The sequence below is a fragment of the Primulina eburnea genome, chromosome 2 (assembly GCF_022965805.1).
Source record: "Primulina eburnea isolate SZY01 chromosome 2, ASM2296580v1, whole genome shotgun sequence".
In the NCBI taxonomy this organism is placed as follows: Eukaryota; Viridiplantae; Streptophyta; class Magnoliopsida; order Lamiales; family Gesneriaceae; genus Primulina; species Primulina eburnea.
The window spans coordinates 40,298,355-40,322,318 of NC_133102.1; the positions used below are offsets into that span (position 1 = coordinate 40,298,355).

At 33.4% G+C, this 23,964-nt stretch overlaps 3 protein-coding genes across 4 annotated transcripts; 2 read left to right on the forward strand and 1 right to left on the reverse strand.

Moving 5' to 3' along the window:
* Window positions 1-6,820: 6,820 nt before the first annotated feature.
* LOC140823169 (UDP-D-apiose/UDP-D-xylose synthase 2-like) lies at window positions 6,821-10,726 on the forward strand. Its single transcript, XM_073184354.1, has 9 exons — window positions 6,821-7,147; window positions 7,611-7,703; window positions 7,786-7,893; window positions 9,207-9,321; window positions 9,415-9,548; window positions 9,632-9,733; window positions 9,816-9,908; window positions 10,111-10,246; window positions 10,334-10,726. The coding sequence occupies exons 1-9, from the start codon at window positions 6,869-6,871 to the stop codon at window positions 10,444-10,446; spliced, it is 1,173 nt and encodes a 390-aa protein (XP_073040455.1). The 5' UTR covers window positions 6,821-6,868; the 3' UTR covers window positions 10,447-10,726.
* A 3,314-nt stretch (window positions 10,727-14,040) lies between these two features.
* LOC140823171 (BTB/POZ domain-containing protein At3g44820-like) lies at window positions 14,041-17,883 on the forward strand. Of its 2 annotated transcripts, XM_073184356.1 has the most exons (5): window positions 14,041-14,848; window positions 15,257-15,326; window positions 15,498-16,269; window positions 16,519-16,706; window positions 16,877-17,883. In XM_073184356.1, exons 1-5 carry the CDS (start codon window positions 14,796-14,798, stop codon window positions 17,438-17,440), a joined length of 1,647 nt encoding a protein of 548 aa, XP_073040457.1. In that variant the 5' UTR covers window positions 14,041-14,795; the 3' UTR covers window positions 17,441-17,883. The 2 variants fall into 2 exon arrangements, with proteins under 2 accessions (XP_073040457.1, XP_073040456.1); XM_073184355.1 differs by having other exon boundaries at window positions 15,498-16,706; window positions 16,877-17,880.
* A 125-nt stretch (window positions 17,884-18,008) lies between these two features.
* LOC140823172 (protein RETICULATA-RELATED 1, chloroplastic-like) lies at window positions 18,009-23,571 on the reverse strand. Its single transcript, XM_073184357.1, has 7 exons — window positions 22,969-23,571; window positions 22,737-22,835; window positions 22,258-22,478; window positions 21,442-21,511; window positions 21,203-21,282; window positions 19,236-19,300; window positions 18,009-18,511 (listed from the first exon to the last, which is right to left on the reverse strand). The coding sequence occupies exons 1-7, from the start codon at window positions 23,449-23,451 to the stop codon at window positions 18,318-18,320; spliced, it is 1,212 nt and encodes a 403-aa protein (XP_073040458.1). The 5' UTR covers window positions 23,452-23,571; the 3' UTR covers window positions 18,009-18,317.
* Between the last annotated feature and the right edge of the window lie 393 nt (window positions 23,572-23,964).

Genomic DNA, 23,964 nt, shown 5'->3' on the forward strand with positions numbered 1-23,964 from the left:
AAAAAAAAACCCGTAAACCTACAACAACCGTCCGAAACAGTTCATAACCATAAAACTTATTCAATATGTAAAACCATGATTATTTTTTTAAAAAGACCAACTCTCCACACATACAATTCGAAAATTTTCAGTTCAACATTCTTATTTAGTTATCAAATCCATTCAAAATTCATACAACCAAAATAAATTTTAAAAACCAATTTCTTTAACCAACAAACTGCAAAGACAAAACCTTTAGTTGAACGGCTATGAACTGATTGTATCCCATAACAGAACAATCTATGAACCCAAATCAAACATTTTACAACGATTTGGATCCGTATTGAAGTTATAAATGGGTTTTTGTGTAGCTCCAGGCCCACCTGGATATATCGTATCGTCGTATATAATTTTTTTTTTCTATAATAATTGATATATATTTGGTGTGTCGCAGTTTCGAAAGATGAACCAAGAGGAAGAAGACAACCCACGAAACAAGCAAACAATAACAGTTGATTTGTCTTAAAAAAATCTCAATCAAATATATCCCATTTGGGTTTTGTTTCCGATTTTAAGAACACTGGGTTTAATATGTAATAATTTTACATGAGAGTATGACGATCTCACGAATCTTTATACGAGTCAATCCTACCGATATTCACAATAAAAAGTAATATTTTAGCATAAAAGTAATACTTTTTCATGGATGACCCAAATAAGAGATTTATCTCACAAAATACGACCCATGAGACCATCTCACACAAGTTTTTGCTTTTTACTTATGCTTTTTCGTTTTTTTTTTTAAATAAAATCAAGGGCGCTGATGTTTATTAATTTTTTTTAAAAAAATTAATATTACAATCAAGAATGTCTCAATAACCATCCCCATTCTTTTCAAAACAATCATTTGAATAATAACTCCTTGCCCATTGTGTGAATAATTAGGTCAACTGTGCCGAGTTTACGGATGGGTTAGGTCAGGTTGAGCAATAGTACTATTCAAAAAGTGTTCAACCTGAATCCGAGCCAACTCGAAAACTCTCAACACGAATCTGAACCCGAATCAACCCGATCAACTCATCAACCACTATAATCCGATTTTGAATTTTTTAAAGAAAATTAATATAATTCAAAATATAATAATAATAATATTTTAATTTAAACACATAATAACAAAAGCTCCCTCATATGTATGATTTAAATTTGAAAGTCTAATCGTAGAAAAATAAAGTATATTTATTAAATCAAATAAAGAATTATTTTAAAAATAAAAATGTTCAAAATAAATCCTAAATTATGAAAATTTACGCTATAAATATTCAATAAATATTTTTCAGATATAAAATATATAAAAAATATAAGTAATATTTATTATTTATATATTTTTTTAAATAAAAATTTAAACTTTCGGGTCAACCCGAACCCAACCCAACCCAATCCGGTCATTTTTTTCGGCTCAGCTATGGTGTCTAACCCGATCTGACCCTAATCCGAAAACCCCAAACCTTAAATTTTCGGGTTGAACCATGTCGGATTGATGGGTCGTGTCGTATTTTGACACCCCCTACACGATTGGATGAATTTATGGCTCTATTCGATCAGAAGCTATGGTCGATAATTGGTAAGGATATCACAAAGGCGGCCTTGAAAATACTCGATGATCTAGAAGGTTTAGCAGATATAATTTTAAGTTTATTCAGCATATGCGTCGATCTGTTAACGATGCGTCGATCTGTCTAGCTCACAAAACTTTATTTTCTTCTAATTCAGTCGAACGACTTGTTTGAAATATTCTAATATGATTTATGCACGTTGTTTCTCAGATTTCCGATGATCACTATTTGTCGGCAAATTGTAGTCCATCCACATTCACGTGGAACTAAAGAACATCAATCATTTTCATTCAGAAGTTTTGAGTAAGTGAAGTATTTATTTATAAATAAATATTTGATTAATTATTACAAATTTAATTCTCTTTATTAATATTTTTTTTGTACGAATATGTCGTATAAAATTTGTCGATTGAGACTTATAACTAATATTGTTCGCAAATTATTGGTTTGTCCAGGAATTTATTAAGAATAGAAACTTCGAGTTACATGACAAAATAAATAAATAACACCAATCATTTCTATTACTTAATTGGGTACTGAATCATTTCGATTATTTAACTAGAAATCGTGAATACAAAAAGTCATTTTTAAATCAAAAGAAACCCACTAAAAAAAAGCACACGAAATGAACTTGAGCAGAAAATTTTGAAATAAAAAATATTTAAATACCACAAAAAAATATTATTAAAACATATAAAAATTATTTTACACAAGTATCAGCTGTAAATAAAAATATTTTTTTTGTGCCAACAACCACATGTCCAAATTAGTAGTTACTTGAATTTTTGGAACAATTAATTTGAGTAAGTCTCTTGTGAAACGATCCACGAATTTTTATCTGTGAGACGGATCAATCTTACTGATATTCACAATAAAAAGTAATATTTTTTCATGGATGGCCCAAATAAAAGATCTGTCTGACAAAATATGACTTGTGAGATCGTCAAACACAAGTTTTTGGTTTAATTTTTAGCATGGAAACAAAACCTACGTGAGCCCACTCGCTATTGAAAATTTCAGAAGGACAATCAAATTTCTGTACTACGAAATAATGGTGGTATTGCCACTACTTTTTGGATCGGTTTGGCGTGTTACATATGGACCAATATTTTAAACGTTTTGTAAGTGAAAAATTTAATGGAAAAAAAAATTACAATTAAAGGTTTTTGTAAAATTATTGTACGAACACCTTTTTTAATTATAAAAAATATTTATAAAATAATGAAATGATTTTTTATATAAGAGTAAGTCTCACGAATCTTTATCGATTAGACGGTCAACCCTACTGATATTAACAATAAAAAGTAATACTCTTTACATAAAAAGTCATACTTTTTCATAGATGACTTAAATAAGATATCAATATCACAAAATACGACCAATAAAATCGTCTCACATGAGTTTTTGTCTTTATATAAAAAAACACTTTTATAAATACTTATCTAAATAGAGTTTCGGTCATTTTTTCAAGTCGAATCATTACTCCGTGGTAGTTAAGAGATTGAGAAGGAACCATTTAATTTATTTCAAATAAAATAAAATAAAATAAAAAACTCCCTCAGAACTTAGATATAATAATGTAAACATGTTCAGAACACATATTGCCATATCAATTTTATGTTGTAAGAGCTTATAGTGCATAATTAATTATATATTGTTTGTTGTTTATTAAAGTTAAGTTCAAGTTCACATTAAAGTTTTAGTTAATGAAATTTAATGTATTTAATAACTTGTGTGTTTTCACGTGTTGATACTAAAATATAATTTTGCTTTTATAATGAGCTAAAACAAAAATATTAGAAGATAATTATAATTATCTTTATAACAGTTAGACCATCTCCAACCTAAAACTCTATTTAAAGCAACTCTATTTTAAAGCAACTCTATTTTAAAATAGTGCAATTTCTGCACCAAATACAATATTCATCTTCAACTCATCTACTTCAAATATTACTCTAAAAAAAATATTTTTGGAATATTCTTTTTATTTGATTTATTTAATTTTTTTCTTATTAGTTATTAAATGTGTATTTTTAAAATTTAGTGATGTAATTGCGATAATTATATTTTCTATTTGATTTATTTATTCTGGCAGATAAGTTTTGACTGGTAGATACGTTTTGAATGGTAGATGAGTTTGGACTGATATGTGAGTTTTGACTGATAAATACGTTTTTATTAGTAGATGCACTTTTGAATGGAGGTCACCTTCCCACTATAAATGAACTTCTTGTTGGTTGATTAAAAAAAATCTCATTTTTCAAAGAAATTCAATGAACTCCACTTTTCGAATAACTAATTACGCTATTGAAGAAGATAAACTCGTGTTTCATGTTTAACTTGACGTTTCGCAAAAGCCAATCCAAATAATGATTTTTGAGTCGGATTGAAGAAGCTTTCAATGTCGACAAATCGAATAACATGCAAGTACGCAATATCAGATCATTGCAATGTCGCATGCAAGTTATCCTCCGCGCTATTAGAAAATAATGTGGATGTGTTAATATAATTGAAAAGTTGAAGCCGAGTGATGCATCTGAAGAAGATATTATAAGTATTTATTATTATATTTATATGAATACTCTAATTCTATTTTTTATAAGAGTAATATATTTATGTGCAATTGAACATGACAAAGGATTTAATGATGTAAGAAAAAAAAAAAAATCACTAAAGGATTCAAGTTTGATCATGTTTGGCCTATAATGAAAGATATGGCGAAATTTTCGGCCAACGAAAGTGCACTGATGCCAGTATCCAAACAACACGTCACAAATTTGGATTCATCACATTCGGATACTCAAGAACCAGAATCTCTAATATCAGGTTCCCCTGCAGTAAATTCATTTTCAATTAGTTTAAGCAGTGATGAAAATGCAGGGGGACTCCATCTCAACGACCTCTTGGAGTGAAAAAAAATCCAAATTAAAGAAAAAAAATAGAAGAAAATGTTTCGGAATTAATTTCTATGATGAAAGAAGGACATCGCTGACTTATCAATGCATTGCAGAAGAGACCTACTGATATGTAACAAAATTATGATATTAAGCTGTTAGCATTGCAAAATGAGGAAAAAAAAAAACTAGAAATTCGTCAACAACAAATAGAATTGGCTAACATTCAGGAGGAAAATAAAAGTTTTGTATATGGATTTAAGCACAATTAACGATCAAGAAATTCGTCAAATTGTTCAAAATGAACGAGCAAGAATTATGCAAAAAAGTGATGTTGAACGTCCTCAACATGAGGACATCATATTTGGAAAATATTTTGGTGATTTTGGAGGATCTGGATCCGATTTTCCAAATTATTGACGATTTAGTTTGTTTATCTTTATTATATTTGCATTTAAATTATATGAATTCGAATTCATATTTTTATTTTAATTGTGTGCTTGAATGTTTAAATATTATTCAATAAATTTGTATGTTAGATGTTTAGTTCTAAATGTTTTTTTAAAAATCTATTTATAAATTTTTATAATTAAATATATCTAATTATTAAATTTATATAATAATATCATATTATTATATAAATAATATTTATAACTTTTAATATAAATATTTATAATTAAAAAAAAAAGAGCTTCCCTGCGCCAAATTATCGCAGGGGTTCCCGAGGGAAATGGAGCTGTGCTGTCCCGTTGGAGAAGACCCTTGCTCCTGGAGATGCCCTTATGGTTCTTAGATAGTGTATTATCATGTTCTTTATTTCTGAAACATCATTATAAAATTTAAATTCAAGGAGAAAACTAAAAGGCTTTAGTAAAAAAAAAAGTGCTTAGATTTGGAAGATAAACTATGTGTTATAAAGGATTAAGTACTATTACCATACGTTTTCGTTACATTTTATTGATTAATTTTTTTTATGATTTAACATGATGAATTATTGATTTTTATATGATTATTTCTCCAACAATAATAACTTGATCTAATCCAAAAATAGCAAAATCCGAATTCAAAATTTTGCCAAACTCTAATCAAATGAACCAACTTCATCGTAACGTGTACATGATGGATACTTTTCCCAAACTGAATTTCTTAAAATCAAGAACATTATAAACGGTCCTAGGTAAATATACAACCGAGTGAATTTAGACCCGATCAACCCAAATTTTGGACCTCGATGACATATGCTCGATGACATATGAGCTATAAGTGTTAGCCCAAATGTTTACCTAATTATCATCGAAGAATAGCAGCTGTGAATTCCATCGTCATAAAAAAAAGTCATATTTACTAAAAAAAAATGTTGATATTTGATATATAAATAAAATGATGTGTGAGCTCGAAGTTTATATAATATGCACCGAAAATATATTGATGAATTATAATTGTATTTTCACAATTGTTCGAGTATTTAGAGCCTTTTTATATGGACGCACAAGTTCATGATTAGAATTTGAAATATTTCTATCAAAGTAAAAAAGATTAGTCGTCGTTTTTTCAAAAAAATAAATAATAAAATAAGAACAATTTTCTAATTTGCAATATGGAGTAGTTAATGTAGAATCAGACTTTATTTTTCTTCCTTTTTTCTTTCACAAATTTTAAATTGAAAATAAATAATAAAAAAATAATTTTTTAAATAAAAATTAATAAAATAAAAAATAACGATAAACGATTAGAATACTAATGATAGCTCATCATCATCATTTATTATTATAACAATTATTATATAATGAATTTACTATTTTTGTATTCAATCGACCAATTATTATACCAATTTATACAATACATTCATCATTTATTAATGTTCTATTATAATATAAATAAATATGTATCAAATTAAAATCAAATTGTAAAAATTAAAACTATTTATGAATTTCATGATTATTTATAGATTTACCAATTTTTTTTATGATCATTAGAAAACTATCGCATGTCAAGTTCAAAAATAAAATATATAAAGTAAAAAAATTAGTAAATTTATTTATACTCAGTTGCATTAATAAATTTAAATAGAAAAAAAAATACGATCATTTTAGAGAATATAACTAATATAAGACTATATTATAAAATTTAATGTTAGTAAGATTATTTTTAAAAATAATAAAGATTTTAAATGTGCTAATAAAACTAAAATCTCAAAAATCAATGTAGGGACGGCACCGTATCTTTCATTAGATATTTTATATTATTTTAGATAAATATATATTTTTTCTTTTAAGAAAATGACCTTATTATATATTTAAAAAAAATGCCCCTTTCCCCAGCTTTAAATAACACGTACCACCAGAGAGAACCAAGAGCTTGTAGGCAAGGCAAAAATCAGAAATGGCGAGTGCAAGAGTAGATCTGGACGGTAATCTGATCAAGCCGATCACGATATGCATGATTGGCGCCGGAGGTTTCATCGGCTCGCACTTGTGCGAGAAGCTCATGGCGGAAACGCCGCATGTGGTGTTGGCGGTCGATGTTTACAATGACAAGATTAAGCACCTCCTAGAGCCTTCTGGAAGCGTCTCGGCGCCCTGGGCTGATCGCATCCAGTTTCATCGACTCAATATTAAGAACGACTCTCGCCTCGAAGGTCTCATCAAGATGGCGGATCTCGTAATTTTCTTCGACTTCTTCTCGCATTTCATTCGATTTTGAAGGTGTTTGTGTTTTTATGGGTCGTGGCTCTAATTCGGATCTGAGTTCTTTTTTCTTTATTAAGTTTCCTCGTGCTTTCCAGTGTGTGCATTGGCTGTTGCTTTTAAAATCCGTTGCTTTGAAATTCGCAGTTTAAGCTTTCGTGTGTCGCGATTTCTGATGAATCTTCTTTTTCTTGGTGTAAACTACTTCTGATTTCGAAATTTGATGTTTTCACGAGGCCAGAGTTAGACTGCATTCTAGATTTTCTTTTTCTTAGGCAATATGTCTTTGTTTTCCTTTCTTTATTATTATTATTTTTATATATATGCTCGCTTTCTCTTCAGCATTAATTATATGATTTCCAGCAGCGATGATAGCGTCGCCGTCAAATGCTATAAATTTACCGGTCTGAATTTTGAAAATTTTCTTGTGACGGCAGACCATAAATTTAGCTGCCATATGCACTCCGGCGGATTACAATACGCGTCCTCTCGACACAATTTACAGCAATTTCATTGATGCTCTTCCAGTCGTAAGTGATGATGCTTATTCCATCTAATTGAAAGATCTCATTAATGTTTACCCGATTGAAGATGATATTGGTTTGGATTTAGGTGAAATACTGCTCAGAGAATGGCAAGCGTCTCATACATTTCTCCACCTGTGAAATCTATGGGAAAACAATCGGTTCTTTTTTACCTAAAGATAGCCCATTGCGGGGGGTGAGCTTTTGCTTCAGTTACCTTTTTAGATTTTATAATTGAGGTATGCTACATAAGAGAAGTCTTGTTTCCATTTGCTTTGTTGAGTGCTTTTTCTGTCCTTCACAACTGAACCGACAAAGGAAGGTATCAACTTTTCTAACGTCACTCAAAAAGTTGTCCATGGCCTCGCAGTCATTTTAAGTTAAAATATTTGATTTGAACAAATGTGGTTACTCTTAACAAACTCCCTTTCTATCTCGACCATACTCCAGAAATTTTGTTAATTGATGTATGATACATTTTAGAAGTCTTCATCCTATTTTTTTTTGTCGAGTTCTTTATCTACGACTGGACCAACAAAGGAAGGTGTCAATGAGTCAACTTCTCCAATGTCACTAGAAAATTTGTTCATGCAGCTCCACACGGTCATTTTAAATTTAATATTATGTTCTATTAAAAAGACCCTTGCTGAATTTTTTTTCTGTATTGATCATGCTCGAGAAATATATAATTATTTTGATCTATATTATTATTGAAATAACGTGTAGAAGACCCATGAATATGGTATGGCGTAGGGATATGCATTCATTTACAAGTCTCCTTAAGACTGAGCTTAATGTACATCATCTTCTGCCAGAAATTTCTAGTTAGTTTATGTATTTATTCTTCTTTCAGCTTGGACTCTATGTGATGCACATGCTATTATGTAGATTCCATGTCATGTTCCAAGATAACACCTGCAGGGGCATGCAACTGATATTATCTTACTTTTCTATTTGGCAAAGTAACAATATCAACTTATATTTAACACTGTCCATTGCCTGTTTAAGATAGTTAGTAGTTCATCTTGCCGTTTGAACATCCTTTAGGTTTTTCAGAGCTTATCTGTCCACCTGACCCGATTTACCTCTTGGTTCCCTGTTCTTGATTAAATTTGTTTTTTGCGCATGTGACAGAGACATTTAAACTTGAACAACAGTGTTTTACGACTCGGGTTTTTATTCATGCTCTTTAAGCTTTTAATTTGCTGTGTTGGCCTCTCTGTTTCTTGTTTTATAAGTTCATTCCACTGGTATAGTTTCTCAGAGCTGAAGTCAACTTGACAGATTCTGTCATTCATTTGCTACTTCCATAATATTGTTCTGTGTGTTTTCAGTGATGTTTCTAATTTACAACATCCGTATGATCCATGTTATTTTTTTAGAGTAATTTATGACAGCCATGACTTGTACTTCGGCTTTGAAATACGAAGGAAACTCGGGATTTACAATTGCCTTTGGCTTGATTTGTTTGGTGACATTCCTGAAACAAGTTTTATCATCTTTTCTCAGGATCCTGCTTACTATCTTCTTAAAGAAGATGAATCCCCGTGCATTTTTGGCTCAATTGAGAAGCAAAGATGGTCGTATGCATGTGCCAAGCAGTTGATCGAGAGGTTGATCTATGGTAGTGATAATGATCCATATTCATCCATATTCCGTTTTGACGTTAAACTGCACGTACATGATTATATTTTTCTCATCTTCCTTTATTTCACAGCTGAGGGTTCTGAGAATGGTCTCCAATTCACAATAGTAAGGCCGTTCAATTGGATTGGTCCTCGAATGGATTTCATACCTGGGATCGATGGTCCAAGCGAGGGTGTTCCCAGGGTTCTTGCATGCTTTAGCAACGTACATTTCTTTCCCCTGACTATAATACGCAACTCATTAACTTTGTTTCGAAAATGGTTTGATTCTCCCTCCTTAATGCTCAGAATCTCTTGAGGCGTGAACCATTAAAGCTTGTTGATGGTGGTCAATCACAGAGAACCTTTGTTTATATTAAGGATGCCATTGAAGCTGTTCATTTGATGATTGTATGTTTGATTTATATTTCCCCCATATTCTTGTCTGGCATAAATCTTTCAAACATTATTTTACTGCAACGTTTTTGCTCAGGAAAACCCCGCCAGGGCCAACGGTCAGATATTCAACGTTGGCAACCCCGATAATGAAGTCACTGTTAAGCAGCTTGCTGAAATGATGACTCAGGTGATTTGTGTTCTATGTTTACCTTTTAATTCAATAAAATTTGCAATATTTTGCGTTCGATCCTACATCGGGTCTACAAGTAATTGTGAAAAAACTTCTAGGATCGAGGATGACTCTTTTTTAATAGGCTAGGCTTTTGAGTAGGACGGTCATTTCTTCTGGGTATTTTTACAACCGGGTGTTTTTCTTGGTTCATTTGCAGGTTTACTCGAAGGTCACTGGAGAGTCTCCGTTGGATACACCTACAATCGATATAAGCTCCAAAGAATTTTACGGAGAAGGATACGACGACAGTGACAAGAGAATACCAGACATGACCATCATCAATAAACAACTTGGTATATATACTTCTCTCATAAAACTCGTGACTACTAAAACTCATCTTCCAAAGGTTTTTTTTCCTCTCTAAATCACATAATTATCAGGCTGGAACCCAAAGACGTCGCTTTGGGACTTACTCGAGTCTACTCTTACTTACCAACACCGGACGTACGCCGAAGCTGTAAAGAAAGCTACTTCCAAACCAGTCGCAAGCTGAATGCAAAATGTGTTCTCACTTCAATTTGCTCTATGTATCGTTTGTGTATGCCTATAAAATACTAAAATTGTTTTTCTGTATTAATATATATATATATATATATATATATTTTAAATTTGTCTCTAGCGTCCAGTTTTACACCCACTGTGTGTTCAATACCTTGGAGACCTCATGGTGATGTACAACTATATTTATCCCTGAAATAATCTCTGTATTGTGTTTTTGTATCCTGTGTTTCTAATGAATAAAATTACGTGTCGGTGTCTTATTTTTAAATTTATTTTGAGATTTACTTGGAAAACATGCCTTACGTATGATACGCCGAAAGTAGGGATGTAAATGAATCAAACTGTTTGCGAGTAATTTGAAGCTCGGCTCGATAAAAAACTCGTTTGAATTCGTTAGTTAATCATATCAAGTCAAGCTTCATTTGGAGCTCGAAAATTTAATTAAACTAAACTGAAGTTTAAGGATATTCGGCTCGTGAGCTCGTAAACATGTTCAATAATAGGTTCACGAGCTCGAGTTTGGTTTGTTTAAGTGGCTCGTAAGCTCGACCTCGACTTATTTAGGTGGCTCGTAAGCTCGAACTTGGTTCATTTGTTGAGTTGACAAATAAAAATATTAGTATTAATGTCAATGAAAGGACTTGAACACAAAACATTGTAGAAAAAAAGATAATGTACATCACATAGTCACGATTACATTTTAATTTGAATATAATGAACTTATATTGATTAAAAAATAAAATTTACTTGGAACACAGTGAATGAAGTATTAAATGAGTGAAATTATGGCAATGTTATTTATATGGTAATAGTACGACGAATATTTGTTATCTGGATACTAGATATATTATTTTGATATGTTCAATAATATATGAATTTATGTTTTTTTAGTTGTTATTTTTATCGTTTTGGTTATTTATAAATAAAATTATACTTTTATGTTTGATTTAAAATTAGTTCATGAATAAACTTAATTTTTAACAAGCTCGAATTAAGCTCAAACTCGAGTTCAATTCTATGCTTTCCGAGCTTGAAAATGAGCCGAGCTCCAGCCAGACTTGTTAAACATGATAAATGAGCTATAAATGAATTAAGCTCAAGCCTTGCTTGATTAACATGATAAACGAGCTTTTAACGAACTCTTTTCTCGAGCTTAGTAATTTCAATACAAACAAAGCTCGAACATGATAATAGAAGTTCGAATCGAGCTCGACTCAAACAATCTTAATCGAGCCAAGCTCAAACTTAATACTGTTTGGTTTGATTTGAATCGTTTATATCTCTAAATGAAATATCAGTAGTTTTGACGTGGAAAACATGTCTCGTCAGATTTCTCTTTTTCGTACAAATAACGATTTCTCAAGGACTTCCAAATATATATCATAAATTGTCTTAGAAGCAAAGGAAGTGGAAAGTCTTCAAGCAAAGGCCAACAGCTTCCATGCGAAACAATAAAGTGTTCTTAGGTTTTTGCTGGCCTTTGTTTCATCATATCATTCTAATTCACCTGTACTGTTGCTCTTCATTCATCGAGAAATATTTGAATTATACATTAGAAAGGAGGAAATGTCAAATTACGTTTAAAATCTAGCACCCACACAAACACAATATGTAGGATTTTAATTATTGCAATGTATTTTTTTTTTAATTTTTACACACACACATATATAAATATGCAAAACAAAATATTTATGTAGTATTTAATCATATTTGTGTAATTATTTTTTTAGGGTATAACCATTTTCGGAATAAAATATTTTGATATAAAGTAAAGATGACAATGAGTTGAGTCCAAATCCAACTCATATTAAATTCAACGTGTTCAGAACGGGTTAGACCTCTTTGAACGGGTCTACAAATGAGTCTCGGACGAGTTAGATACTCATATGATGATTCAAATTAGTTATATATATTTTTCAGATCTTGAAATAAATTAGCATACATTAAGAGTATTTCTCTTCTTTCAAAAGATAAGAAAGTTTATATCATTTTTATGTTATGAAATTTTGTAATTTATGGTGCTACTATTTCGTGAGAACATCTGATTAGTCAATTTTGTGAAAAAAATTTCTAAGATGACTCGGTCCAAGAAAAATATTATTTTTTATGTCTTGAAAAATTATTTTTCATTATAATTATAGACTAAGTTAATCCGTCTCACCAATATTCATACTTTAATTATTAATAATATTCATAATATTTTAGGATTGAAATAATTTTATTTTATTTTGTTTTGATATGTTTAATAATGTATAATTATATTTTTTGGTTATATGTTGATAAAAACTAATACGTTAACCTTTTTTCTTAATATTATTAATATAAAATTGGAAATTAATTTTGATGATTTATTAATTTTAAACATTTTATTTTATCGTATAGTGACAAAAATTTAAAAAGTTTAACGGATCCAGACTCCCGGGTTTCGGAGTGAGACGGACAGGGGTTTGCCTCATGATGAACTCAGAGCCGTGCTTATTAAGAGATAAATGAATCCAATGACTCAGGACCATCTCTTTTTTGGGTCCAAAAATTTTTAAAAAAATTATTATATATAATAGTTACTAGATAGACCAAAACCAAGTATTTATTAAATAAAACTTGCGTAGTCTGTTATCGATTTATTCCTCAATCTTCCTCAATATTCATCTCGGTTCTTCGAAGACAAGCCCGATATCATTGAGAGAAACATGTTATTCGAAGAAAGAAACAATTTGGTGAAAATAACAGTGAAGAAGTGATACAGTCAGCTGCAGAATTTTTTCGAAATAACTATTTTCTCTTTATAATCGATCAAGCTCGTTCTTCTATGAAAGCTCGATTTGAACAGTTTCAAAAATATGAAGAAATATTTGGTTTTTGTTCAATATAGAGAGGTTACAACGTGCAGACAATGAAACCTTGTTGAGGTCTTGCAAGAATCTTGAAAATTCTTTCATAAGGGTTGTTCTAATATTAATGGGGATGATCAATTTTCGGAGTCGACATTCTTGAGGTGCTCATTACCAAGAGAAGCAAAATCGACCATTGATGTAGTGAATTACATGAAGAAAATGGATGGTTGTTTCCCAAATGCTCATATTACTTATAAAATCTTGTTGACTGTCCCGGTCACAGTAGCAAGTGCAGAGCGAAGTTTCTCAAAGTTAGAGATCATCAAAACTTTTCTCCGATCAACCATGTCACAAGAAAGATTGAATAGACTGGTTATGTTATCGATTGAGAAAGAAATGCTGAACAACTTGATTATACAGACTTGATTAGTATTTTTAGCTCTAAAACTGTAAGACAAGTTGTTTTTTAGTGATAATTTTGGACATGTTCGATATTTTTATTCATTTAGTTTTTTATATTATCTTTAACGTATTGATTTAATTTAAAAAAATTGTTATGGAACTAAAAAAATATAGACACACTATATGATTCAGAGTTCTGTTTTCTAAAAGTTAGACTCAGGCCCAAATATTATTAGGATCAACCCTAAATAAACCAAAGTTAATTTTCATAATGCATTTTAGATAATAATAAAATATAATTAATTAATTATTTCAGATGCAAAATAGATATATATTTCTAGAAGATGAAGATCCGATCTACCTTCAGCACTTTAACCGTACAGGTCCGTTTGTCGACACTGTAATGGGATCCACGGGCCTCGATTTCTCAACATCAACTGTTCGACAAAAATGCTAACTATCTCCACACAATCCTTTGACGCACAAAACACATTTTACACCCTTGCATTATTAGCTCTGTTCATGGGATTTTCAGAGGGTGGTTCGAATTCTTGTAGAAAATGATAGCATTTACCGTTTATGTGACCCGTAGTCTTGTTTATACCTGTGAATTTATTTAAGCGGATTTATAAATGTGCCATGCTTTTCCTGCTTTGTTAGAAGCACAAGTAGAACCTGCCGGTTGTAAAGATATAGTCTTTATGAGTCATGATTGTTGTTTTTTTTATTTTTTCTGTCAGCTATGACCAAGTTTGACTCCGGAAATTGGGTGGATTCTTTTGAATTATTTAACGATTTCTTTACTGAACTGGATATATGTGGTTTGTATGTTTGGTGGGCTGACCTATTGTTGATGGGTCCTTTGTATAGTTATTTAATGAAATGCTGAGCTGTGGAAACAATGAATATCAGGATCTGTTGTGTTTTGAATGGACGGAATTGAGTTAAAGAAACCTTTTATGGTTGGGACAGAGAGAGGGAGAAAAAAGTGAGAGAGGAAACTGATTTGAATTGGCTGTTTGTTATATAGAAAAAAAGGACCGAATTCAAGAAATTTTCCTCTGTGAAGAAAGACAGGTGCAGAATCTTGAAGTTCTGTCTGTTAATGGCGGCTCATGCTGGAAAATATTCTGGCTTATATTGCGAAGGAAATGATTGGTACTCCTCTCCCCTCTCTGAACATCTTGTTTTCGTTTTGTGTTTCAATATAAATCGTGATTGGTGACTGAAAGTTTCTGTTCTATGATCCTAGAAGTCCAGAACTCTACCCAAGGTTTTCTATTCTATTCTTTTAAGTTTGTAAATTTGCTAATGCTTGATAGGTGACTGTTCAAATATTTATAAATACATACTTTTAGCGAGGTAATTGTCTTTTTTACACAATGGGTTTGATTTGGAATCAGCCAAAGCATATATGTTGCTCATATCAGGACTTGGTTAGTTGAGAATGAAGCCTGTAATAATGGAGCTCAACACACTTAAAAGGAAGAACAATAGTGGAAGGAGGGATGTTTTTTTCATTAAGATGGTATTTTTTTACTGTACAAGTTTTTAATTTTACGTCAGGTACTGCAATGCAAGTCTTCCCAGCGATATAACATTGGTAATGGATGGAGTTAACTTTCATCTTCACAAGGTGATTAAAATTTCATATAAGTAGGTTTTTATATTCAATTTATGTATCTATTAGTAATTCTTGAACTCAAATTATTGCTATTCTTTTTCATGGAGAGCATGGATAGTACCTTTGGTAGCAGATCAGTGTGATATGTCATTTATAATCTGATTGAAAATGCTTATTTTCCAGTTTCCTCTTATTTCAAGATGTGGGAAGCTAGCTAAATTTATCGAACAATCTCCAAGTACCTCTGATAAAACCCTCGAGATAACTCTTGAAGAATTTCCGGGTGGTGTTCGTACATTTTTAGAGGCAGTCAGATTCTGTTATGGTGGTCGGATCGAGTTCACGCCAAGAAATATTGTATCGTTGTATTGTGCAGCAGACTATCTCAATATGAGTGATGATTATGGAGAAGATAATTTGTTGTCCAAGTCCGAAATTTTCTTCCATAAGCAAGTACTAAAATCCTGGAAGAATTGCATTGTAGCCCTGAGAAGCTGTGAACCAGTTTTTCCAAGATTGGACAAACTTCACATCATTATCCGTTGTCTAGATGCTTTATCGGTGATGGTCTGTACTGACCCCAGTTTATTTGGATGGCCTATGATGATGTATGGTAGCCTGCAGAGCCCTGGAGGTAGCATACTATGGAACGGTATAAACACCGGAGCAAAAATCCACAGTTTTGAATCTGATTGGTGGTTTGAGGATGTTTCATTCCTAGGCGTTGAATTGTTTGAGAGGCTAATTCAGAGAATGGAAGCCAAAGGAATAAAACCTGAAAATTTAGTGCGTGCTATAATGTACTATTGTAAGAAATACCTTCCGGGATTGGACCGATGGAAAGGAGGACAAGTTGGTATATCTAGAACAGTTGCTAGTTTTACCATGACACCAGCTGTTGTTGATCAACTATTTCTCTTGGAACGAGTCGCGAACTTACTTCCCGAGAAGAAGGGTAAAACTTTCTGCCGTTTTTTGCTAGGACTCTTACGGGTGGCATTAATATTGGGAGCTAACCATACATGTCTGGATTCTTTGGAAAGGAGAATAGGCATACAGTTAGAATTGGCAACCTTAGATAGTTTACTTATACCTAGTTATTCGGATTCTGATAACTTATATGCCATCGATTGTGTTGAACGAATGCTTTGTATTTTTGTATTGTCTGAAGCAAAGTTAACTTCTGTATCTCCATCATCTATAGACCGAGAAACGTCACCTGTAACTGGACGCTGGAAGAAAGTCGCGAAACTTGTAGATAATTATATTGCAGAGGTTGCTTCTGATGTGAACCTGAAACCCAAGAAAGTTCGTTCTCTAGCAGAAGCTCTACCGGAATCTTCTAGATCTTTGCACGACGGTTTATATAGAGCATTAGATATATACTTCAAGGTTCGAGGGCCTCCCTTTACTTGTTCTGCTTCAACTTACATGCTTAAAATACTTAGCCGCACCCAATTATTGGTTCGATACAATTTTATAGGTTTTTATGCTGCAACCAGAGGATGAAGTTACTTCTTTTTTGTGTGTGTTTAAAATGGGATTTTTCTGAACTTGTACAGACACATCCCTGGCTGTCAGAGAAAGAGCGGGAGCATCTCTGCAGCATCATCGATTTTCAGAAGCTTTCCATTGATGCTTGTGCTCATGCATCCCATAACGAAAGGCTACCACTTCGAGTTACATTTCAAGTATTGCATTTTGAGCAAATTCAGTTGAAAACGGCTTTAGCTCGTTACCGCCATGTTCTTGATGTCCAAACTGCACCTGCAGCTTCCCTCATTGAAATGTCAGGTCAAATAGTTCAACGAGATGGATGGGTTACTCTTGTCCGAGAAAACCATGGGCTGAAAACGGACATGGAAAGGATGAAGCCAAGAGTAGAAAAACTTGAACAAGAATTTGGGAAGATAAAGGAAGAGATGAAAAGGGTGGTGAAGCCACATAGTTACCGTAGTTCTCCTAGCAGCATTGCTCGGAGGATTGGATGTAACTTATTTGTTCGTCATTCAAATGCAGAAAGTGACATTTTGGAGAGCATGACACCTACACCAAGAGCATCAGTCGAGCAAGCACAGCCATCTACACCTTATTCTCGCAATCGCAGAAGATTCTCTTTACTTTGAGCACCATTTATCAGAAAAGCCTATCTCCATTCCGTCTTGCTTCCAAACATCGATCCTGGTAAGTCTAGTTTCTCAAGACCTGTAGATATCAAAGGAACAAGCTTTCATTTATGTTCTTGCAGTCGATGAGGGGTCAATATGGACTGTCAACATTTGACACACCGTGTATAGGCATAGACAACGCATTTGTTTTGCAAGTAACAGAACTTGGGAAAAAGTGGAGGGTAAGTTGTTCTGTTTCAACAGCCTGCTAGCCCTTTTTCCCTGATGTGTTACTAGCTCTGCACTCATTGTTTTCTTGAAATGTAAATGCACAATGTTTTACGTATATGAAAAGTTATTTCAGTTTCAAAGACTAGGAATATGGTGTCATAATTTCAGCTCCTCAAGTTTTGTTTCTATACCATGGAATACACAGAGCTTGTCCCAAACGATCTGTGCTTTTCTTTATAGAAACAATATCTGGTTTTAACTTAATAGAACAGTTAAGTATGACCCCAGTAACAATATGAATAGATTAGCCAAACAGGAGGTATAATTTATACTTCGAATATTTGTTGTGGTTAAATTGCAAAAGCTGTGTGCGCTGTTTGTTTTACCTTAAACGTAACTTCGATAAACATGTCATTATTTCTTCATCTACTCGATAAATCTCCTGTGTTCAAATTCTAAAAAAATCAAATTTATTAATTCTTTTAAAATAGATTTGCATCACTTGATCCTGCAATGAACCATCTGGAACTACTCCCCGGTATCTTCTGGGTTCTAGGCTGTATTTTGCTGTTCCAGTGTATCGCAAGTTCGCGGTAGGGGCGTAGGGCTTTAACATTTTTTCACACTCTGAGTGAACACAGTGCAAATGGAAGAAAACACTTCTTTATTGTACCCCACTCCATTTAGCCCAGTCCACAAACTGCATTCCACCGTAGATATTATTTGCAAATCGTACACCTACTGTGAAGGCCAAAGCCACAGGAGGGATTTGCTTTGCCAAAGGTGAGGCTTCAACGAGACTTTCCAATCCATTTACTATTTGGTAACGGGTGTTAGAAGAGACTGCAAGAAAAACACCTGAAAGGTAAACATGAAACAAAGTGAGATGAACAGGACGGCTTGGATTTAAATGTAAGAGACTATTACCAACGAAGCTGTTGCAATCATATTAAATTATCGGACGCGTTTAAAGCTTGAATGCTGTGAAGTTATGCAAGAAATTTAGGTCCAAAAAGGACATCTTTAATGTTCGGACCCTTAGCCAAAGGTTTGATCACACAGGGACAGACACGACAACCCACAAAGGGAAAATTTAGGTTGCTTCGACCAGCTACTGTTTAATGGGATAAGATGCATTTACGTTGCATATCGAACGATGAACGGAAAAGCTAGGTTAGCACCTGGGCTTTCTATAACCTTAATACATAAATTTTTCCTGGATTAGTTCCTAATTCCAGTACACAAGCTTGCCTAAAGTTGGATAGGATCTTTGTTAGAACTCGATCTGTACTCTGATAATAATTCCTTGGATTTAATTCCTTCTCTTTAATAAAAAGGGCTAGGAATGGAATCAATGAAAATTATTTAAATTTTATGATACAATTTTTTAAAAATGTGATAAGATGAACCGACAAACTATAAAATAAACAGAGAAGAGCTTCTCTATGCAACCAAAGCGTAAATATATGAAAGTGTACTCAAAATAAGAAACTAGATTCGTCCAATTTGGATATTAACTGTCAGAACCCATAGCAGGCTGATAAATTAGAGGAGAGTCACAAAGCAAAACAAATTTTCTTACCCCACAATGCAGCACTTTTCACCAAGGGAGGCACAGGTATATCTTCTTCCGACTTCTTGATACTCCTGCAAGTTACAAACTATACGTCACTAACAATCACAGTTTCACACTCATTTATTAATATAGAATTAACCAGGTCGCACAGTGTATAATAAATAGATGCAGTGACTCAAAAATCCTATGTGGAAGTAAAAATTAATTACTCAGCATAGCAACATGTTGGATCTTTTCAAGTTCGCAATCTTGATTTTGATGATAACAAAACTTGTTAATTTGTATTACTAATAATCTACCTTAGTGTGCAGTAGCTAGGATCACTCACGAGTTGTTTACATCGCAAGCTGAAGACCTAACTGATCACAAACTGAATCAGTCTATCTGATTACGTCATTTGAGCAGTCCATCTGATTGTCCAGTTGATAGGTGGTTCAGCAGGAGAACATCAGAAGCCTGGCCAGCCGAAGGAGTGTTCAACTGATGAAAAAACCCAGCTGATCAGTTCAACTGAACGAGAGTGAAATCAGTTCAACTGACGAGTCAACTGATTTCACCAGCCCAACTGAAGATTAGTTCAGCTGACCAATTCGAAACATTAGTCATAATCTGTCAGCTGTAGATGAAGACAAACTCTTTCGGTGGATTCCAGCTGTGCGTGAAGGTACAAAGTCATTGTCTAGTCAAAGGACAACAATGGACGTTGCATCAGAGCATTACAGACAAAACGTTTCAGAAGAACAGTCGAGACACAAAGTCCAAGAAACGAATTCAAGATGCAACGGATACAATAAATGAGTTTCACTGTATGTTCAGTTTTCCCAACTATATAAAGAGAAGATCAGTGAAAACTCAGCAAGATACAGAGAAGAGAAGCTAAAACGCAAATAAGAGAGAAAAGAAAGAGCACGCACATTGTACATCTGCTTTCAGAAGCATTCAGCCCAAAGGGACACTTTAACGTGTTAACTGTTTAGTCTAGAAGCTTATTTCTCTCAGTGTGTGAGAACACCCTTGTTCGGTTCTCACACACAAACTCTCTCAACCACTTAAATACAGTCTTGCACAAAGACATTAAAGTTATGTATGTAGTCTTTGACACATAGACGTTAAAGAAGTGTTGGCTAGAAGGTGCTGCCTTCAGTCGTAGCTAGGAGTTCAGTTTAGTCAGTAGTGTAAGTCCTAGCTGAGTGAGTTTGTACAAGTAGTTGTATAAATCAAAGTCTTCTAGTTGATCCTACCCGAGGCGGTAGAAGAGGTGACATATGAGCAGTTGAAATCTCCGAACATCCATAAACATATCTTGTGTATTTAACTGATTAACTGCTGTTTTCAAACTGTTTGGATCAGTTGGAGTATCCGCCAGTTCAGTTTTCACCATAACTGAACTGATGAATGCAAAAACCAATCTACCCTTTTTCGGTTATTCAGTTTACATAAGTTAAAATGCTTTCTAATATAACAGTTTTCTTAACGAAGGCTTATTTCGAGTTTCTTCTGCTTGGTTTTAACCAAACTCGATTTAATTCATCGGTGTTAATATTCTTAGAACACGAACTATTGCAGCTCATTGAATAATATAGTGTTCGAAATGCCTTCGACGGCACTAGCACACTCGATCCTTCACAACATTTCCATGACAAATTTTTCATAGTACATTAATTCAGTAAAATATAAGATGTTGGCGACAAATATCAACAGTTTCTAGCTCTTCATGCTCTCAAACAGAGGTAATGAATCTAGTAGGATGAATTGATTCCATATCCTTTTTCTTTACTTGGGTCATAATAATTCACATTTTGTTCCAAAATCCCAAGTCAAATTATATACAACCAAATACATATTAAAATGGAGAACAATTCGTATCAATCAGACATGCAACACTCAAACAAGAGAGAGGGTGGATCAAATATTGCTTCTGAACACATTTTCAAGGTAAATAAAAAAATAACAAGATAAATAGACAACCAAACCTTTTAGCATTCATGATCACATTAGCAATTCCTTGGCCAATAAGACCACATCCAAACCCAACAGAGCCGTATAATACACCCTACATCCAACAAAAAAAGAAAACAAAAACAGTACAGGTTTAGAACTATAATTTGGATGACTAAAAACACTGTCTATCTTCAATGACGTTGAGCGACAGAAAGAGTATGCACCTACAAGACATTTTATAGCCACTGCAAATGCCAATAAAATGTTGTACCTTGTAGAAGTATGTGCCAATTCGCTGCTGCAATGAGAATCTAATTCCAGGTCTCTCAGCTTCAAAAACACTGAATGATCAAACTATTACAATTGATATATTACAAATGAGAGTAGTATTAAGAAAAATAGTGCAATTTCACTCTTCATTTTCTCAAGGGGGGGTTTCATATTTAGAAATCTATCAAGGTCCCCAAGGGTTATCACTGAATATTGTACTCATGACACACCTACACTAAACAAAATTAACTCCTAGTGCATATGCAGTTTTGCTCCCTAATTTCACAATCAGATAGGTATATTCAAAGTCCATCTAAAAAATATATATTTTATGTTGTTAGGAAGGGAATTTATTCATTCCACCTTCCATTGCAAACTAGAATGCTTTCGTTAATATATTTAATTTATCCACTATTTTAAAAACACCCATTATTCAAGAGCAACTAATCAGGAGCAGAACATACAGACATTTCATGAGAAAAACTACCAGTAATAGGGTTGCAAAAACACAAAAAAGTGGAACCAACAGCGGAGGCAGCAGAGCATGACTAAATAAAGATTCTGTGGATATTATAAGAGTAATCGGACATCAATGAATATTACAAAACTCTGATCAAGGTTCCCAATCATGAGCAGACACTTGTTCCGCAGTTTGTTTTGAGAGTAAAAATTACAAAAGGTCCTCATCTACTATTAAAAAGTTTTTTGACATACTGCCATATCTACAGAATAGCTTTAAGACAACCCATTAAAAGAGGGCCCTCTTACAGAAGTTCAGACCACATTAATGAATAATGACATTTCTGGGATTAGTCACCTGCTGGGAAGAGCACCACAGACATGCTGCATGCGTCCAAGAAATCCGCTTGAGATGGATCGTTTGCCTATACGGGCATAAGGCGCCAACATACCAACTAAAGCAATGTCAACAACAATACCAACTAAAAGATCTGCAGCATACAATTCGAACTCTGCCCAGAAATCCTTCCCTCTTTTATTAACTTCAGCAAATGTTGCGCAACAAGAATCAATCACCACCTGAAACATGATCAAATCGAACTCAAATATTAGGGGAAAGAACCCATCAAATGATTAATAAGAACCAGGCTACAGGGTGTGAATAATCAATAATCACTTTTTTTTATGCAAAACTGGGTTGACAAGAAGTGACTTTTCAAAAAAGTTAAAGCTTTATCCAGCTGAAACAAAAACCATGGCTATTGCTTCTATTTTAATAATTTCCACAAAATGTGCTACTTATACATCACAACAATGAAAGCACAAAAGTTCACAAACCTCGGTTCCAACTTTGAACAAAAACGAAGGATCGGCCAGCATCCGGTTTCGAAGCATCGAGCTATGTCTCACAAAAAATCCTAAAGGCCAAGCCGAACCCTGCATGTCAACCAAAATTCAAAATTAACCAATTTCTCATTACATGCATATCAATCATTATTTATGTTGCCTTCGCAAAAGCATCAAAATATTATATGCACCGGAAAATTTCAAAACTTTTTCGGACTCGCACCTGCAAATCTATGTAGCGCGAAAGAATCAGTCTACGAATCCCCATCGATTTCGCAGCTTCCAGCATATCAGCAGGCAGAGTTGCCCCTAGTTTTTCTGCCTCTTCTATTACCTCATCATACCTAATAATAGGACCAAACTCCTCCTCGTCACCGTCATTGTCCTCTCCTCCTCCACCTCCACCACCACCACCACCTCCAGGAGATCGTCCATTGCCACCATCTCCGCCGCCTCCATGATCACCAACTTTCATATTCTCGAAATTCTCTGATGAAAGACTGGATTCCTTTAATATCTCCTGCTCAGAACACTTGACACGAGACGGCATATCGTGCCCGAGTTTAACGAATCGGTGATTGCAAGGTGTGGAATCTGCGAAGAACTTGAAATCGAAAGCGACGTTTCTTCCCGTACTGCAGTGAGGCAATGACTCGTGCACTTTGGCAAATGCGAAGCCGCCGGCTCGAGGACAAGTGTACGACATCGTTCAAATCGGAAAACCGCACAGACAGAGCTGAAATTTCCGCCCGTGGCTGCGCAGGATGTAAAGATTGTACCCAAGAGCAAACTAGTCTAGGGTGGGGTAACCGCATCAGCCAGTTGTACATTTGAGACAAATTAATCCTTTGTTACCACGCGTGGATGAACAAAATTTTGGTTAAACCGAATTAACCAATTGAATCGAGTCAATTCGGAAATTCGGTTCGGTTATTTCGGAAACTCGGTTTTTAAATTTTAAAAAATCGATTATTTCAGTTCGGTTACGATTTTCAAAATTTTGAAATCAGTTAACCGAATTAACCGATATAATAAATAATATTATTTAATAAGTTTTTATTATTTATCAATTTTTTTATATATTTTAATTTTTAATTTTAAAATCGATATAATATATATTAATTGTGTTCAAACAAAACTTATACATTTATGATGTGTGTGATTTTATGTATTTATACATTTTTGTAAATTTTAGTGTTCAAGAAAAATTAAATATATA